Source organism: Mesoplodon bidens (assembly GCF_964165515.1).
Source record: "Mesoplodon bidens genome assembly, chromosome: X".
Lineage (NCBI taxonomy): Eukaryota > Metazoa > Chordata > Mammalia > Artiodactyla > Ziphiidae > Mesoplodon > Mesoplodon bidens.
In genome coordinates this window covers 125,143,999-125,164,013 of record NC_138163.1, presented here as the reverse complement: position 1 = coordinate 125,164,013, position 20,015 = coordinate 125,143,999, and the positions used below count along the sequence as shown (strand labels likewise).

General features: G+C 40.2%; 1 protein-coding gene across 3 annotated transcripts in view; it reads left to right on the top strand.

Annotated features, from left to right (window-relative positions):
- The window catches only part of CDKL5 (cyclin dependent kinase like 5), a 187,525-nt gene extending 169,856 nt beyond the window's left edge, over positions 1 to 17,669 (top strand). For 2 of the 3 annotated variants that reach the window (XM_081222834.1, XM_081222835.1), the window contains 5 exons: positions 2,448 to 2,571; positions 9,523 to 9,622; positions 13,477 to 13,599; positions 14,758 to 14,877; positions 17,270 to 17,669. In XM_081222834.1, the coding sequence (XP_081078960.1) occupies positions 2,448 to 2,571; positions 9,523 to 9,622; positions 13,477 to 13,599; positions 14,758 to 14,877; positions 17,270 to 17,656 (854 nt within the window). In that variant the 3' untranslated portion in view covers positions 17,657 to 17,669. The remainder of the gene's footprint in view (positions 1 to 2,447; positions 2,572 to 9,522; positions 9,623 to 13,476; positions 13,600 to 14,757; positions 14,878 to 17,269) is intronic. The other variant, XM_081222836.1, reaches the window with a different exon arrangement.
- The last annotated feature ends 2,346 nt before the right edge of the window (positions 17,670 to 20,015 follow it).

Genomic DNA, 20,015 nt, shown 5'->3' with positions numbered 1-20,015 from the left:
CTTGTTTCTGTCCCTTTTGAGATTCTGCTTTGAGGTCCTCTGCAGTGTGATGGCTTCCCTGCCCACCTAGGTGAAATGAAGTGTTTCCTCTTTTGTTCCGCCCATGGCCCTCTGTCTCTAACATGACACACACCACATGGTACTGATTCTTTGTTTGCATTTCTCTCTCACAAGGTTACAAGGCCCTTTACCTTTTCCTCTTTTACCCTCATTGACTAGCACACTGCCTGGCAATTTCATAAATATTTGTTGATTGGATGAAAGAAAATCTTCAAGTGTACTTGCATGACCTTAAAAATGTGCTTTGATGTTTGACAACTATAATAGATGTTTCAGTGGCTGAATGGATTTAGGAGAGGTTGCGAGAGAAAGGTATCACCTTGAAGGAGCTATGTAGTAATAGAGTGGGAGCCCCCAGGAATCCTCAGCCCCTAGTGGTGAGACCGGCAGTAAGCCCACTCAGTAAGCCTCCTGAGTCCGTGAGGCTCAGCTTCTCAAAGCCTCCTTCAAGGGTCACCACGACCTTCTACAGCTGCCACATCCACATTGCCCCTTCTCGTTATTCTGTTGATCTGGGAGGACAGCTGGAAAGGGCAGGAACTGGGGGGTAACACGGACAGCTGCTTGGTCATTTTAACTAGGAACCTGAGCTAAATAAATGCATACAGGTGTTATGTAGGACCTACTGTATATTGAATTAGGCTACTCTGTTCCCTCCTAGCCCAACCTTTGAGAAAAGTATAAGGCATTGAATATGCCTTTTGATGCATTTATTATTCTTTTTTCTGATGCCATGGTTACTTTAGAACCTTATGGGACTAAAATTTTACTTCAGATTAAAGTTAATTAAACTTGGGACTTCCCTGGTGGTGCAGTGGTTAAGAATCTGCCTGCCAATGCAAGGGACACGGGTTTGAGCCCTGATCCACGAAGATCCCATATGCCGCAGAGCAACTAATCCCATGCACCACAACTACTGAGCCTGCGCTCTAGAGCCCGCAAGCCACAACTACTGAGCCCGTGCACCACAACAACTGAAGCCCGCACGCTCTAGGGCCTGCGTGCCGCAGCCACTGAGCCCACATGCTGCAACTACTGAAGCCCGCGTGCCTAGAGCCCATGCTCCACAACAAGAAAAGCCACCCAATGAGAAGCCTGCGCACCACAACAAAGAGTAGCCCCCATTCACCACAATAGAGAAAGCCCGCATGCAGCAACGAAGACCCAACACAGCCAAAAATAAATTTAAAAAAAATTTTTAAGTTAATTAAACAAAATATTGTAGTGTACATATAAGCAAGTCTTTTCTACTCTCACTGTAAGTTTTACTTCCAAAGTGGATCATACACGTGTTACTTCTATAGATGTCTGGAGAGTATACTTTAATATTAAAATGTTAACTAAGTTTTCAATTTATTAATTAGTCCTTGACCTCTAGAAACACAGTTTTATTTTGATTGCAAGTGAATTAACTTGGTTACTATCAGCAAGGCCCCTCATAATCGACTTAACTGTTTGGCAGGTAGAACATTTTTATTTTAGAAAGTCCAGAAATAGAAGGAAAAGATTTAACTAGGTGAAACATTTAGAGACATCACTCATTTCAATCATGCTACTAAATCTAACTGGATGAAGATTTAGTGGTATCATTGAAATGACAGATTTTTTAGTATATTTCCCATTTTCAGTCCTGCTGGCCAAGGGTCAATATGGTGTCATTTGTCTTTATATACAGCCTGTATATTCCTTTTGTGATGAAATTTGCAATATATTTTCATTTATGACCAAGCTTAGAAATTGATAGAAAAAGATAATACCCACCCACCCCCCAAAGAAAAGCAGAAAAGTATTGACTCACATACATTGTGGTTTGTCTTTTTGTTTATTCCTGGATTGAAAACTTAGAGAAAAATAGTATTTTTGTACAAATAACCAAATTTCTTTGGAATTGAGTTTTAAAAAATATAAAATTGATGCCACCTCCCAAGTGGCAAGGCTTAAACTGTAGTTTGTGTATTCCAGTACACATACTGTTAAGAATCACTTCACACTAAGAATAGATTTTACGTAGTTGGGTCTATGATGTAAGAACGCCTCAACTTAAAAGAAAGTCAAAACAGGGAGATGGGGATCATATTCATACTTTTAAATCTCCTACGATGTTCTCCAGTTTATCAGCTGACACATCAATTTATGCCTTGAATGTATATTGCCTGGTGTTAATTGACCCTTGCAAGTTACCATCATAAGCAGTTGGGAGTGGGGGGAATTCTCCCTGGAATGCCTCCAGCTTCAGAAAATGTAAGAGTTATATGAAGGGCAAATAAGGATTTTGACTTATCTTTTTGTTAGTTTATTTTGTTTGTGTGAGAGGAAGTGCAGTAGAACAACATGAGAACTGCTTTAACCAAAAGAGTATATCAGTGGCTTACTTTTTCTTTATTCAGTGCCATCTCCACGTCCAGATAATTCTTTCCATGAAAATAATGTGTCAACCAGAGTTTCTTCCCTACCATCAGAAAGCAGTTCTGGAACCAATCACTCAAAAAGACAACCAGCATTTGATCCATGGTGGGTATTTTAGCTTGTTTTTACTCTTCTTTTTTCTAATTGTAGATTTTAGATTTCAGAGAAATTCTGGATAAAACTTTTTAGCATTCTTTCCCCTGCTAAGTCTTTCTTTCTAAAGAGAGATTGTTTAATAAGGGAAATGTGATTTGTCATTATTTGTAATAGTTTCTTTCATGTTCACCATTTATATTAAATACCATGTAAAAGAAAGAAAATATCCTGGGTCAGTACATACCTCATAAGTCTTCCATCGCCTTCTTCTGACATGATTGATGTCCTTTGCTGTCTTCTCCACTTGTTGCTGTTGAATCATGTAGGACACTTTGCTTAGCTCTATGTGTACACTGTCTCACTCGGTACTCACAATCAGCCTTTGAAGTAGGGGTGCCTCCCACTCTCCAGATGAGGAAACTGCAGCTTAGAAAAGGTAAGGAGCCTGCCTGGTGCTGAACAGCCAGAAACAGGGAGGAGGGAGCTGGGATCTAGACCTAGATGCATTCTGACTCCAAAGCTCATGTCCTGTACTTCTGTGCCACCTGACTTTCATTCAGGGTGAAAAGAGAGAAATAGGGGAACAACCCTTCATGCTACCACAAAAATGTACTGGTAGTCAGAGGATAAAATGATGTGGCAATTTTGCTTATCCTTTAATCTTTGTGTCATGTGTAATAAAAATTTAAGGAGAGAATTATAACATACATCAAGTCTCATTAGCAGATCTTGTCTTGGGGGTAGGACTATTTTTTTATTAATGTAGACTTTATATTCTCAACTGCCCAGAAAGACTTCCCGGAATCTAGATGTGAGGGGTGTTTATGTATTTCATACGGCTGCTAAGTTCTCCACCAAGAGAATAAAATGGTGCCTCATTGTAACTCACTGAATTGAGAACAGACCAATCTGTCAGATACCATCTCTGCTGTTTACTGCCAGAATTCACACAATTTGGACCCTGTTGGCAGGGTTTTATCAAGGTTTCAGTGTTAACCATACCCTATGTGGAAAATAACTTACTTATTTTTACAATAATAAAAACGGTTTTCTTAAAGCTATAAATACTTTTTCTTTTATAACCATACTTTATATCTATCGCCTTATTTATAAAATGAGAGTTTTAACATTAATGACTCAGAGGTTAGACCCTGGAAATAGGATATTTTGACTAGTGTCACCTTTTGGCCATGTGACCTTCAGCTCTCTGCCCCTCAGTTTCCTTGTCTGTAAAATAGGCTAAGAATAGCACCTCCCTCATCGGGTAAATATGATCATTAAATGAAGTCAAACGTCAAAAAGCATCTAGAGCAGTGCCTGGCACCGTTGTGACTTGTTAACGTTAGCAGCCCTGGTTTTTGCCATTAATGTTCTCTAACTTCAGTATGACTTGCCAGGTGTCTCCTCTCCACTTAACTTTGCTGATGAACTTCAGTTCATTCTTTCTCCGTGTAATAGTAGACAAGATCTATACATTAACCTGAGAGCACAGGTACAACTTCTTTAAGTTACCGGCGTTGACAGTTTTCAAGTGTGGTTTTGACAAGCCGTGAGAATAGTGTCTAAGTTGTGAGAACACAGAAGTAGAGATGGAATTGTTTTTCGTCTTGGTCATTGCATGATGAAGTGGTGATGGTTTAAAAGTGCGTCGATTGCATGTTAACATAGTCCTATGAAAATTAGGTAGGTCAGATCAAAACTAAATCCAAATGTGGGATTAACAGTCTTAACAGCATATTGTTTCTGTGTTTTTGATAATCATCTTAACTAGAGCTTGTTCAGACCTGGATATGTGTAGAAACCTAACAACAATTGTTTTAAAAAAGAGGCACAGTTGGGATGCTGAACTTTAGATAAGTCTTCTTCAAGTCATCCTTACTCTGATACTGCTGTTATGAGTCTTGAGAGAATTCCAGAATTGCCAGGGATGAATTGGCTATATTCTTTTCTTCTTACTACCCCTCATGATAATGCTGCTATGATGGTTCTCCACGCATCATATCTAACTTAGTCTAAGTCATCCATTAAGCTTGACTTGTCTTGGATTTTTTTCTTGAACAATATCTCTCATTGGTTCACCATATTTATATTTGAGAGAAATGCCGTTTGATAACTGTTACAAAAACATGAACAGGGCTACCCTGGTGGCGCAGTGGTTGAGAGTCCGCCTGCCGATGCAGGGGACATGGGTTCGTACCCCGGTCCGGGAGGATCCCACATGCCATGGAGCAGCTGGGCCCGTGAGCCATGGCCGCTGAGCCTGCATGTCCGGAGCCTGTGCTCCGCAACGGGAGAGGCCACAGCAGTGAGAGGCCCGCATACCGCAAAACAAACAAACAAACAAAAAAAACATGAACAAACCATGGTGACATAGTGAATTGCTGTTCCTAAATTATCACTTACCTAAGAGCAGTCTGTTTCTCCTTGTTAGTAGTACTTCCATTTCTTTGGAGAAGAGGATATTTGTACAGTGTCCACATTTCTTGCAACAGAAAAATCAAGCTACTATGTCATACTTTAAAGTGATAAATGGATAGTGTAGTATAATATCCAGAGCTGTTATTCTGGCCATCTCAGCTGTCCAGAATCCAGTTAAGAACTGGGAGATAAGCCAAAATATTTCAGAACAACAAAAATAGGGTTAATGCAGTCAGATTGATCATCTTTATTAATGGGAAAACACCTCCACCCTCCCTGTGAGCCTGTTTATTCTTCTTTTATGCACAGTTCTAGCAGTTGGCACTGAGGTTGTCAGGCAAGAAATAATCCCAGGTAACAGTACAGTGTGCAGAGGGAGAAGGATCCTAAACAATAGCTATAGAGAGAAGAGGGGTGTTTTTGCTTTTTCTCAGGCCCCAGTGGGAAAATCATTTCTAGCTGTATGGTCTTATACATAGCACAGATATCCATGTAGAGTATATATCTTTAAAATAGGCTGCTCTTACTTTCTATAAAAAGACCAAGTGTTTAGGAAGACTGCTGTCAAAATTGGGTTAAAAATTGACGCTTAAGTAGTAAACCAAATTAATTAGAAATCCCAGTAGTTGAGGTAAGTGAAGAATTGCTGTCACTCACTTGCACAATCCCAGGCTTTCTCTTCTTGTAAAGTTACGAAGACATTGGTATCCATTATTGCTTGTCATGATAACTCGCAGAATTATTCCTGTAGAATTAGTCACTGACTTCCTACTCTCAGACATTAGCCGACCCACCCTAGTCACACTGGCAGGGCCGGAGGGTGGCAGGGCAAGTGTCGCAGAGTAAGCATCTCTCTTCTTCTGCGCGCCTTCATGCTGCTGCTCCTGGAGGGATTATGCTGGCGCTTCCTGGCCCTCCGTCAAACCTGTGGGTCTTTTGCCTTGAGTCTGTGAGCAGCTTGAGGTCACAGTCCTTGTTTTAGTTTTTCTCTGTATCTCCAACACCTAACACAGATCCTGGTGCATACACAGTACTCTGTAAGTGTTGGTTGGCTTTGATTCAGTCAGTTTTAATTCCTTCCTTTTTTTAGGTGAGTCTTTTGAATTCTCTTTCCTCGTTTAACCCCTTATGGAAGTAGTAGCTGTTGTGGTAGATACTGTTTGAGTCCCATGTGGTAGATACTGTTTGAGTTCAGGAAGGAGACTGTTATTGTTAACCGCCCCCCACACACACACACACTCCTCCCCCATCATCCTCACTGCCCACCCCACCCCACACTGTGCCAAGTGACTAGCTGGGTGGTCCTTCTGAAAGCTCCTGTCCCACTTGCCCTTCTCTGTGCTGCTCCTCTTGAACCCATCTGTTGCCTGTACAGTTAGTTAGCTCAGCTCAGCACACAACTGTTGAATCAACAGCAGGGTCCAGAATTCACAAATGAGATTAAGTCGTGCAGCTCACTCTTACCCTTTGGGTGCACTACTGGTTGTTATAAATGTTGAAGTCCTTTCATTCATTTGTACCGCACACAGCTTTTTAGGTGCCTGTGTTCCAAGCAGCTTCTCTCCATCCCTAAGTCTCTCTCACAGGCTTTTCTCCCTTATGTTTTTCTGTTAATTCTCTGTATGTGTATGATTCAATGTAGCTTCTCCCTCTCGATGTCTTTTCCCTCTCTGTCTCCCTCTCTCTCCCCGACTGGCACTCTTTCTTTCTCTCTGACTTCCTTTTGTGTCTTTTGTGATGCATGCATACTCACACCTTACACCTAGCTTTCATCCTCTAGTCCAAGGGTAATTTATTTTCTTTTTTGCTTTGGCCCCTGGAATCTTTCCCCACCTGGACCTTGGCCCTACCGCCTCTCTGCAGCTCCAGTTTGAGGATGTTTTCCTCATCATTCCCCTTTCCGCCGGGCTCTAGTTTATCCAGTGCCTCTGAAGAGACCCTGCGGAGAGTCTTTGATTCATCCTCTGTGTTTTCGGGACACAAGGAACTGCAAACACCGGACTTTTTGTACTGCTGCTGCTTCTCTTTCAGTACCCTTCCCCCACCCCCCCATCCTCTCACTTTCATTTTATTGGACAGGCTCTTCTTCCTACCCAAATCCTGCTCCTCCTAGGACTAGTGTCTCAAGCCTTCACTTCCTCTCATGCCAATGTTAACATTCTTATAGTAATGCCCATTGCCATCCTGAGACTGTGGTCATGATGAATGTGTCCCCCTTAAAGATTTCCTGTGTTGGCAGGAAGCACTTTAACTACTGACCCTCAGCAGACCTTTGAGATTTTGTTAGACTTTAATTCTGATTAGCAAAAACTTCTATCCGTTAATCTGAGTATTCTGTTGTGCTTCTAGGTTATGTGCAGACCCCATTATGGAAGGGCATAAGCTATATCATAAGCATATAATTCTTTAACTTCTGGAAGTTCCAGAACATTAGGAATAGTATTGCTGGTTGGACTAGATGTTCTCTAAGGTTCCTTTCAATTCTAAGAGTGGTGCTTCTGTGATTCCAGCAAACTACTTACACTGTTCTGCTGTGTTCCGTAGAACCTTCACATAACTGAATGCTGTGGCCTGGAATTTAGTTTAGGGCAGTCTGTCTTTAGGCCCCATCCAAGGGTTTCATCTCCTTAATCTCAACAGTACTTGTCATAAGAAACTTTGACCGAATAGGCCCAGTCTGTCATTAGGATGAGAGTGCTTTTTCCAGCACTACAACACTGAGTTTAAAGAATCTTTAACTTTTCACTATTCCATTCTCACTCATTCCATCATGTCTGAAGCTTTTCAGCTTTCAAAATTTTAAACGCATCATTCTGAGTCCCAATGCTAATTATTTTATTGGTTGTATTGTATTACAAAACTTTAACTTCAGAACTTGGAATTCTCTCAGTGAGGTTTAAAATTGCAGGTCCTAATGAGTTTCAAGAACACCTGAGCCTGCAGTATATGTTTTTACTTCTTTGGTATTCCCATTAACTTTTAGGCCAAACACTTAAGAAGAAATGACCATTGCTCCTTCAAGCAGTCATGGTTTTTACTTCTTGTTTTTTGTGTGTTTGTCTCTCTCTCTCTCTCTAAATTGTTTCCCTTGTGGTCTTTGATCATGAGTTCGTGGCTTTTCAAATGAATTTTGTGTGGTTTGTAAAACCTTTTTATTATATCTGCAGTACATGTTTGTTGTTTGAAATTAAAAAGAAGTAACAACAAATCACCAATAATCCTACTACCCACAAATGATGGCTATTAAGATTTTTAAAAATTTTCTTCCTGCTTTTTAAAAACCGTGTGTATATATACATATATATGCCTTTTTAAAAAAATACAGTTGGGCTTATATTATGTAGAAGGTTTTGAATCCTGCTGTTTTCACTTCGTATTGTAGTTGGAATATTCCTTTATATTAGTGAAAAATCTGTGAAGATGTGATTTTTAAAAATAGCTTCATGGTGTTTTCTATCATGTGGATCTGTAATGGTTTGTATAGATATTTTCTGCCTTCACACAGGTTTAATCAAGTAAAGGATGCTGGTTTACTCATATTTTTTTAGATGTTCTGGTAACTTTACTGTTCAGTACTCTAAAACCATAAATATGAATGAATTCTGTCACCTTTAATGTTTCTACTCTTGATTTTGGGGAATACCTAATAGAAGGAATTCAGTCATTTGAGAAAATGGTTTTCCACAGTCATCTAGATGTTCAAATTCAAAATAGGGCCCGTGGAATGTGCCTTTTTCCAGAATGACACCATTCCAGTTGTTTTTTAAAGACCGTAAATTAATTTAAGTAATATAGGGCCTCTGTTAACATACAAGTAGTCACCTTCTTGAGGCTGAGGTGTCTTGTTTGCTGTCTTTTAATATCTCCTATTTGTATTAAAATACCTGGTGGTATTAATGTCGTTATTTTCAGTTAGAAGCTTTTTTTCCAGAAGAGTGCTTTGTATTAAAGCATTCATCCTGTCTCCATTTTTTCATACCTTATCTATTTTTTATTTAGTTTTAATAAATATATATAAGATTTTTATAAAGGGATTTTCCAGTTTCAGGCAATTTTTACTTTTATTTGTAAGGTTTATGTAGCAGTATTGATTTTTTTTTTTTAAATGTTCAGTACCTTGGCAAGCCACTAATAATGAACTTGTTAAGCTGGTTTTTAAAAGGTAAATAGAAAAACGAAGATACTGAAAATGTTTCTGTTTCTCTCAGAGGGTTACAGAAAAGCCATCCTTCAAAGCGTGTGCTTTTCAGACTCTAATTCTGAGGTTTTCAACAGCATGAAAATGGTCCTGCAGCATAGATACAGATCATTTGTAATAATGCTCAAATTGCTAGTTCAAGTGAGCCTTTGCCAAAGGCTAATCATTAACCGTGGTTGATGAGATACAGTTCCTTCTGTGCTTTTTAGAGGCTCTTTACCTACGTGCTTGATTCTTCATGGCTATTTGAACCTGGTGTCATGCATTTTTAGTCTTCATTATATTTGTCATATAATGGCAGAATGATTGAAAGATCAATATGATAAAAATGTCTTCCCATTTAGGAAAAGTCCTGAAAACATTAGTCATTCTGAACAACTCAAGGAAAAGGAAAAACAAGGTTTTTTCAGGTCAATGAAAAAGAAAAAGAAGAAATCTCAAACAGTAAGTAGATGGCCAGTTTCTATTTACAGTGGCATCCGTATGAGTCTGCATTAGTCTGTGGGTACTTTACACTTTGTATGTGACAATCAAAGCGAATTATTTTCTTATTGAGACTTAACATGCATATACTGTATATGTTTCTTTCTCAAATTCTATACAACTATCCTCCTCTCACAGAGCCTTTTCTAGGTTCAACAGAATCTCCAGGAATAGAAGAAATTTAATTTGGATGAAAGAGAATGCTTTAACCCTTTCTCAATAAACATCTTATCCATGTGGGTTTATATTCATGTAAAAACTATGAAGCTGCAGGATTTATTTCTCTCTGAGGGTTAAAGATATGTGAAAATTTAGGAAATGGTTTTGGTTTGTGTTTAAATCTTAAAATTCTTAACTAACCATCGTTCATTATTCTCCCCTGGCTGGTTGTCTGATTCCCACGTTGACAAGTGCATTTCTGGGCTGCCTAGTCACACACAGGTCATAGTATTTGACATTTCAAGGCTTGCTTTAGTAGGACATGTTTATCTTGTGATTGAACTGTGAAATGGAATGAGTCTCATTTCCTGAGAGCCCTCCACCTGAACCAAGGGCTGGGTACATGGAACTGTGCACGTCACATCACTGAACCAACCAGGCAAGGATTCTGCTGGTTAGTGACGTGAGAACACGTGGGGAAGCCAGGCCTCCAGGCCAGCAGGAACGTCTTCACCCAAACGAGACGTTCTTCCTCCTTTGCTTTATGACAACTTTGAGACTAGACAAGGTTGAGTCAGCCATTTTAAATTATTTTGTTTCTAGTTTTACTTCATACACGATTGACTCTCGTTTATTTAAAAAGAAAAAGCCATAATCAAAATAACCTACTCAGATGGACTTCATTGATTTCGTCTCTTAAAATGAATAGATTAGACTCAGTTTTTCTGAGGTCTGTCTGTTCCGTTACGAAAAGTCTAGGATTATGACTCAATGGTGAGTAAAGATGAGATAGATGATAGTAAAAAGGAATATAATATTTGAAGTAAGGATTTAATAAAGGCCTTCCTAGATTACCTTTCTAGATTACTCTTTACTTGCTTGTTTGTTAAATTTATGATGTCACTATAATATAAATATGAGCTCATTACAGAAAAATTGATTAAAAAATGATCATTTCTAATCTCACCACCCTATCACAACTAGTATTAGGATTTTGGTATATTTCCTCCTAGCTTTTTGGCCTGTGCATATGTTTATGGAAAGAAGGTGGTTTTTTAGTTTGTTTTAAATAATAGTAGTCATTCTAGTATAATTTTGTATTCTGGCTTTTTAATAGTATTTCTGTCACACATACACACAATTTGTACGTTACTACACAGATTTTCTTATCTTCGTTTTAATGGCTGCATAATATTCCTGAAATGTTTATTTAGAAAAAAAACAAAACCTGCCTATATGGCTAACTGAAACTCACTTAAAGTAGAAGGTCCAGTCAAGATGTCACTTAGTTGCATATTAACTGCATATGTTATTTAGACCAGATGAACAAAATAGACCTGATTTGAAGTAGAGAAGTTTAAAATATGTAAAGTGCTAATAAAACTATATCATCATCTGTGGAACATATTTATCCATCATGAACATTAAACTTAGACTACCTCCTCCTAACCACTGTTATTTTTATTTCGAGTTTGTTTTTGTTCTTAACCTCAGGCCCATAGCTATTGTGGGGTGATTAAGTGGAAGAAAGTAGCAAGGACACAGGAATTGAAGGTGTTTTTGTATGTAGATTTAGTTTTTGATGTCTGCCTTAGACCGACGTTAAACCTGCGGCTTACCATGGCATGAGTCAAGTATGTACATGTTGACTGACTATTATTGAGGATCTGGTTCAAATTTTAGATGTTTAAATAGTGTAGAGTAGGGTAAATAGGAAATTTACTATTCTCTAACATACTCTCCACTTGAACTTATTTTTTTTGGGTTTCATACTTTTCATTTTTTGATATGTAAAGCAACTGCAAAATATCTCTGCACAGGTCACAATGACTTAAGCCTTCCAAACCAAAAGTTGTTTATACCCTCTGCATTTTTTTTTAATTAAAAGAGGAAAAAAAATGTTTAAAGGACTTTGATATCTAGAGTAAGATTTCCAAAAAGCACTCAGCATAGTACTTCCTGGCAGACCTCAGGCTCCCAAGCTTGACTTTGTGTTAACTCTGCCTCCTTCACATGAGCATTGGAACAGAATTAAATTTAACTTTTCTTCACTCTCTAGAACTCAGCAAAAGGAAACTAGGTAAATGAACTTTGAAAGGTTTAAAGCATTGTGGCCTTTGCATAAGATTCAAAATGGTAATCTGATACCCAGTGCACAGAGAGAAGCCTCTGTGGGTCCTAAATCTAGTTTAACCCCTTTATTTTGCTAACTGCCCAGGCAAGTAGTGACCTGCCCAAAGTTGCACAATCAGTTGGGAGAACGGGAGGTGGGTTCTCCTGAATAGGAGGCCTAGCTCAGTCCCTGCCAGGGGCCCACCGGTGCAGAGCACCTCCGGCTACTTGTCTTTTTTTTTTTTTTTTTTTTAATTGAAGTATAATTGACTTACAATATTATATTTGTTTCAGGTGTACAGCATAACGATTCAGTATTTTTGCAGTTTACACTCAAAAGTTATTATAAGATAATGGCTAGAATTCCCTGTGCTATACATTATATCCTTGTTGCTTCTCTATTTTATTTTATTTTTTTTTTTATTGGAGTATAGTTGATTTAAAATGTTGTGTCACTTTTTGCTGTACAGCAGAGTGAATCAGTTATACATATACATGTCTGAGGGCTTTCTTGTGGCCTCCTTAGACATGCAAGTTAAACTCTTCCTGGATCCCTGTCTTGGGAGCAGGAAACCTTATGGGCTATTTTACTCGAATGTCTTCATACACACCAATAAAAGATGATCTGAACACCTTCATATACATTCTGGTTCTCTGACAATTGAAATATCCAAAACAGGGAAAAGTCGTGCCAGAAAATCATTCTGTATTGTAAAGATGCCTGCTTTGACTCAAGCAAATCTGGAAGCCTCCTTGGGAAATCTGGCTTCAGTTCCACATTCAGACAGTTACATAAGCCCTCAGAGCATATGGTGACTTTGCCAACTTGGTAATTTTACCCTAGTTAGTATCTCAACTGGTAATCATGCTTCAGTTTAAAGATTGAACTTTCTGTTTCTTCACTTTTGTGGCGTATTCTGAATTGTGCCAGCTACTTTCCATGGGGTGAATACTTCTCACAGTGTAGAACCAGGCTTCTTCCTCAACGGTAGAATCCTGCAATATTGATATATTCCTCTTCCAAGTGATGTTTTCTGGTTCAAGAGTTGACCACGTTCAGAAAGGTTTGCAGTGTCTTTTTTCTTTTTTCCTAATAGGCAGGCAGATTACATGGTAGATTATTTAGTTGCTTAAGTCCTCTGGCAATTAGGAAAAGATTGAAGCTCATCAGTAGCCCTTTAAACATAATTCTTTGTAACAGTCCTATTTCTGATAATAAATAAATAAATCCTTAAATGTTTTGTAAGCTTAATGTGAATATATGTGTGTAGGTCTTTAGAGACATTCCTGCTATAGGTATTGAGCCTGTCCGAATGTTCTTTATATACACAGAAGTTTCTACATGTCTTGAATTTACATTATTGGCATCTTCATGTCCAGGTGAGAAATGAAACAGAACCTCTCAAGATGCACACACAGCACAGAGATTCTTTCACTGACTGTTAATATTTAACAATTTGAGGGCATCCAGGGGCTAGGAGTTTCGATAAGAACACCTTCTTTTTTTTCCTTGGCAATTAGTTTATTTGTATCTTATATTGCAGACAGATTCCACCAACGGGGAGAATCCAAGCATCAAGAAATCCCTCTTTCCTCTTTTTAATTCAAAGAATCATTTAAAGCATAGTTCTTCTTTGAAAAAGCTTCCTGTAGTCACTCCACCCATGGTACCCATTTTTACGTATGGTAGCCCTGAAAACTGCTCCAGTAAACTTGTTTTACTGATGACAACAGCATGTCTTTTATTTTCATGGGGTCATATTCTCTTTGTGCTAGTTAAGTACCTGAGCCAGTTCCATAAATTCACTGAGATACAAATTCTTCGACATTCTGGATCTTCTGAATCAGTTAAGGAGGTTGAAGCATAAAAGGCTATTAAACAAACAAACTAGTGAAAGGCTAGTTTGGGTTGTCTGATTAGCCAGTTGTTGGCAGACAGTATTCATAAAATCCCTTATTTCCTGTAAAGAATTTGATTAACATTTACAATTAACAGATGTCTTTTGGTTTGGCTCACAAAGTTTGTTAACACTTGGTTGGCAGTTTGTCTCTTTGAAACCGAGTGAAATTGACCAAATTGGGTGAGCTTGCAGGCTCCATGAAAAAACAGCTTCTGTTAGTTGGTGATTTGCTCTTTCCTTGCCTGGCTCTAGCTTTCGCTGGTCACTTAGTTGAAGGCCAGGGCTTTTGCACTCTCCTCTGTCCACCAAAATCGGTGAGTGGACCAATTGCATTCGTCTGGAATTTGTGGCACAAATTTCTAGCACTTACATAGTGCATAATGCTAGACCCAGATTTACTGGGTAGTGTCTTGGGAATATGATTCAAACCATACTTTCTCACTTTGCTATCCTTAAAAGCCTGCTAGACTTCTTTGGCACCACCAAACACAGTGTATGGATCATTTTCCCAGCAGGAACAAATTTTTGTTTTATTGAACTGGTTCATAACCTAACTGCAGTATGGAATGAGGATACGGCAGCAATTCCTGGTACAGCTCAATTTAACTGCTCTCTCTTACAGCGACTAAAACTAACAGCATGGGAATGCTTTAAGGGTTGAGGTTTAACAAAGCTGCATGACATCTGCCAATTTTTCCTAATGCAGGGAAAATTATTAAGAGGGCAGCAGACTTTAACTAGCATCACTTGCATTGTGAACATTGGGAGAGTTGTGATTTCTTTTTTTATTGAGTCTTCTTTGGAGGGGAGGGGTCGAGTTTTGGTTTCGTTTGATTTGCTTTCATTCTCCTCTTGCGTGTGGTTGCATATCCTATTTAGGCTTGCTGGTGTGATTATTGAATCCTTGTCCATATTCTGCTCTAGGTGCCCAATTCTGACGGCCCTGACCTTCTGACATTACAGAAAGCCATTCACTCTGCTAGCACCCCAAGCAGCAGACCAAAGGAGTGGCGTCCTGAGAAGATCTCTGATCTACAGACCCAAGTGAGTGGTGCCTGCATCACTCCTAGACTCTCAGACTCTGCAGTGACCGGTCTCTCCTGAAGAGAGGACAGGGTTGAGAAATTTAGCCTCTCAATGTTACAGCAAGGCTGAGAGTCTCCCCAGAATATACCCTCAGAAATAGCCAGATGCATCTTGGGAGTCCGGATGAATGGAGAAAGAAAGCGAGCATCTATTAGTCTTCACCTGCGGGTAGGGAGAGGACAGTTAAGGGGAATGAATAAGATACGGTTCCAGTCCACAGAAACTCTGCAGCCTAGGAGAGAGAGAAAATTCACAAATGACCGTAATTCATGGTAAAAGTGAAGCGTACCATAAAATGTAGGGGAGGGTAAGAGGAGGTAGTGCGAAGATTAAGGGTTCGTTAAACGTGGTAGCCTACAAACTGCGCCTTGAAAGACAGATATAATAAGCTTTCTGAAAGACTGTTTAAGCTTCCGAAATCCATACTAGTTTTGATAGAAAACCGGCAAACATTCGCATTAAGAACTGCATATGAGAAAGTATGTATAGTCACGTTTCTCTGCCATAATGGGGGAATAAGCAGAAACCGAAGCCATAAATTTTTCAGGTAACTGAGGTCTTATCTCCTTGAAGCAAACTGTTTTGATGGAAATTTTAAAATATTGTATCTTTTCAGCGTCCCATAATGAGCATAGTAACATAATCTAACTTGTTTTTGATTATATTCAATATTTTATAAATCTCTTAGTCCTCTGTACTGAAATTTCTCACAACCCTCATGAGCTTTTGAGGCTGTAGGGTTACTGTGCCTATAAATGACCATGGATTTCTGTGATTTGGAGGAGTAGGTCCTATTTTATAGGTTTATTGTTTACTCTCTTTAACTATAAGCTGTTACTCAGAGCTGCTGAGAAGAGCTCCCTAAATTTCAACTGTATTTGCCCAGCCATTTATATTTTCTGCTTCTAACATAATATTGGCTGGAGGGGCGAAGACAGTGTAGAGAACCAGTTATCCCAGTTATTGGACGTGTACGCGAACTAAAAGCACAAGGCTGTGAGTGAGAGAGCCTGATGTTCTATTCCTCATTTATTTAAAAAAGAGAGAGAGAGAGAGAGAAAGTACAGGGTTTTAGAACCTTCTTTGTGTAAACACTTCTTTTGCCGAGAAGCTCTTTTCAGGTAACTTTATATCTCCATCTGAACTATTATGGTTGTTCAATAGTTACATGTGGTCAGGGCTGTAAAAATCACCAGGAATGACCATGGAGGATGCTTCCCCAGGAGCGCTTTCTACTTGAGTCAGTCAGTGCTCAAGCAGTAGCCCCTGGATTACAATGCCCTGTTTTTCCGACTCTTTAGTATTTCTTGAGATGATCAACATTTTACTTTGCTGAGCCCTTAAAAGCCTTGAGGCCCTTGAGGATTGGCAGCCAGAGGTGCCTCAGGCTGGGGCTTCGGCCCACATGCCGGGGGCCGTGGTGAGGGCCTTGAATGTCAGGGTGCTTTCCCATGCCTCTTCTGACGGTGACCCCATCAAGCCTGATAAAGAGGAAAGGGGTGTGAGTCAACTTTGGCCAGTGAGGAGCCTGTGGGGCAGATGGCTTCTGGGACCCTCCCTCCTGTTTTGAAGTCCCCCCCACAGTGCAGCACCCCATGAGGCCTAGGCCCCAGGCCCACAGCAGACAGGCTGTTAGGAGACGAAGGCTCCCTATGAGTGAATTGTGTTTTAGAGTCTCTAGGGCTTTTGCTTATTTCTGTGTGCTTCGCATTTTTAGTGCCCAAACTTTACCTCCCCCTCAAAACAGTAAAACACCAAAAAAATGATAAAGTGCAGAAAGGGAACATTGGGATTTTGCAATGCCAAGGGAAAGGGAAAATCGGGGAGATAAGAACAGAAGGGGGTACACAATTTTTAGCTGAGTATGTTGCTACCTATTGAAACATTACGTTTTTTCTGTTACTCTTGCCGCTAAATATGGTCGAATGGCTGAGTTTTAGCAGGTGAAATCTAAGTGGCAGCTTTATGCGGAGCTGTTGGGAAGGAAGTCTTCTCGAAAGGGAGAAGCACGTCCCTTCTTTTGCTTCTTCCTGATCGTTGGCACGTGAGGCCTCCCCCCTCCCCCCCATAAAGATGGGATGCAGCCAGATAGAAGGTGCCTAAGCCTTTGATCAGTCACCATACCAGCTCTAGATTTCTTCTACGTTTCTAGGCTTTTTCATTAAAGAAAAATAACTTCAATCTTGCCTGAAAAAGAACAAAAGAACAGATAAGGCTGGACTGGCCCGTCCTCCCCCACACCCGCCCTCCCTGGCTCCACGTGGTCATCTCAGGTCTGTGCTCCTTTTCTTCCCAGCTTTCAAGTCTACTCTAAATTAAATCCTACATGCACCCTCATCTTTTCTTTCAGAGCCAGCCATTAAAATCACTGCGCAAGCTGTTACATCTCTCTTCAGCCTCCAATCACCCGGCTTCCTCAGACCCCCGCTTCCAGCCCTTAACAACTCAACAAGCCAAAAATTCCTTCTCAGAAATTCGGATTCACCCACTGAGCCAGGCCTCTGGTGGGAGCAGTAACATCCGGCAGGAGCCAACACCAAAGGGCAGGCCGGCCCTCCAGCTGCCAGGTCAGATGGACCCTGGTTGGCACGTGTCATCTGTGACCCGGAGTGCCACAGAGGGGCCTTCCTACTCTGAACAGCTGGGTGCCAAGAGTGGGCCAAACGGGCACCCTTATAACAGAACAAATAGGTCCCGAATGCCAAATCTGAATGATTTAAAAGAGACAGCCTTGTAATGTGTGCTGGAGGGTGGGGGGGGAGGGACAATCCGGTTAGGAGGGGAGGGGCGGGGGTGGGGTGGGTGGGGAATGGGCGGGGCCGGGGTGGTAAGCCAGTATTTTCAGCTTTATCAAGGTGTGTGCAATATTGTATGTGTGGAGCCAGCTGGCTCCTCACGGCCACAAATGCTAGTCAGGGATCTTAGAGCCACAGGAGTTCCTTAGGGATCGCCAGTCCCCACGAGTCTTGTGTGAGAGTGGATAGTGTGCAGCTGAGGAAGAAGACACTTTTGCCAGGTTCTCCCCCTTAGGTTCCAGCTCTAGTGCAATCGCCGTTGAACTTGGGAAAGCCAGGATGTGTTTTGGCACTGCAAGGGATAGAAAAATATGTGTTGACCGATGTCCTTACCACCGATTTTTTTTCCGCCTAGACTAAATGTGGGGTTTATTGTAATCCAAGAGTATCCCTTTGAAGGGTTAGCAGATGAACTAACTGTATGTCTTAAATTGTTTTCTAAACTTCCATATTTGATAGGGTTTGTAACATTTATTTATAGTTAATTAATATTGTACTGTTATAATCATACCTTTTCTGTTAAACGTAAAGTTATTTTGAGCTGTTTGGAACATTGTGAAGCAGTGGGACAGCTACAGTAGTTTCTATAAAAACTAAACAGTAACGTTTATATATTGCATCAGGAGTATTTTATTCTATATATAAATATATATATGGTAAATATCTGTCTGTTTTATAAATATAATCATTTAAAGAAAGTATCGTTATGACACTTATCTGCCATATTTTTATACATTTGTGATATGAAGTGAGTATTATACTTCTCATCAAGGGAGTTGAATTGTGGCTGCTTGTGACTGTAACCGTAGGAACCTTGCTAAACTTTCAGGCGACAGCGACAGCTTCTATACATGATCCTTGGTAGCAGACGAGATGCAGCGTCTCCTTCTGAACCCACAGGGAAAGGAAGTTGGCTAGGCCAGTGAGAACTCCAGCAGGCCTGTTCCGTCCTCACACAGTTGGCTCCTCTTCGTGTCCAGGGACGTTCCTTGCACCTGAGGGGAGAACAGATCCAGGGTTACTCATGGGTCTTTGTAGAGAGAATGTGCTCTTCTACTTAGCATTAGCGTAGGGCATAGACCAAAGATTTGCCAGTGAACATTCCTAGTTGCGAGGTTGTAAAAGGTATCTGCAGATCTTGCAAACCAGCTCTATGCTCCTGAATCCTGTGCACTGTACTGGAGACTCTTGGCTGGTAGCATGTGAGATACATGTGTGGCATTTCTATTTCTAAATGCTTTTTTTGTTATCGCTCTTTCCAATATATTTAAAAGGCTCCTGAAGCAATTCCAGATGTAGAGAAAATTGCTGTACTCATCTTCCTGAGACGGTCCATTTATAACAAGTTTATCATGCACATCAATAAATACACATATGCGCACACACGTGGCCAGAACAGGACTTACCTTTCCCTCATTTGATCTCCTTCAACTCCCAAGTTATTCCCAAGTATCATCAAGACCTTTGGCCAACAAGGGTCATAGCCCCACGTTTCTGGGCCATCCTTGACAGAAATCACCTCAATACCATCATCCGTCAAGAGTATTAGATTTTCCGAAGTAGTCTCTTAGCAATAATATTTTTAAAGGTCCCCTCCCACCCCTCAAAGAGGTAACTTCTCAGTATTTATTACTTGTCCCAGGATTGTGAGAGTATCAGCCCCTGAATCAAGTTGGCTATAATTGAAATCTGCTGAGTTACTGTTCCCCTCCCCCAATACTTTAAGAATCATAGCTCTGATGATTACGAAGATTATAAAGAAAAAGGTCTTAGTTTCTTTGAAGCTTAAATTGTGTGCATATTGCATTTTTATATAACTACTATAATGATGTGTATTGATTATATATAGAGGTCATTTTAAGGTGCTTTTAATTTAATTTTAATAAGTGTAATAGGCACTAAAATAAAACTCAACTAGGTACTATCATTGAAACAATTTGATTCAAACCAATAGTTTGCATGCTCTTCGGTTCTTTTTATATCTTACTGCTTTCACCAGTTCAGTGCTGTCTGAGTAGCTCTGAATTCTGGCTTTTTCCAGGCAGCTGCCCAGTTATACAGTGATGTGGACCCTTAGCAGTTTTTGCCTGGATACTAATGACTCTAAAAGGGTGTGTAACTCTTCTTTTTTAAACTCAACCTGTACCTTGTATTCCCCCTTGCAAACCAGAAACTCCATTTTTTCCTCTGAAAAGACTTCTCACTGTGCTGTGCGCTTAGGAACTGCGCAGTCACATTGCCATGCTGTGGCATTTGAGGCTCGTTGTCACCTAGGGGCTGGTTTCCCATGTTTTCATCCTT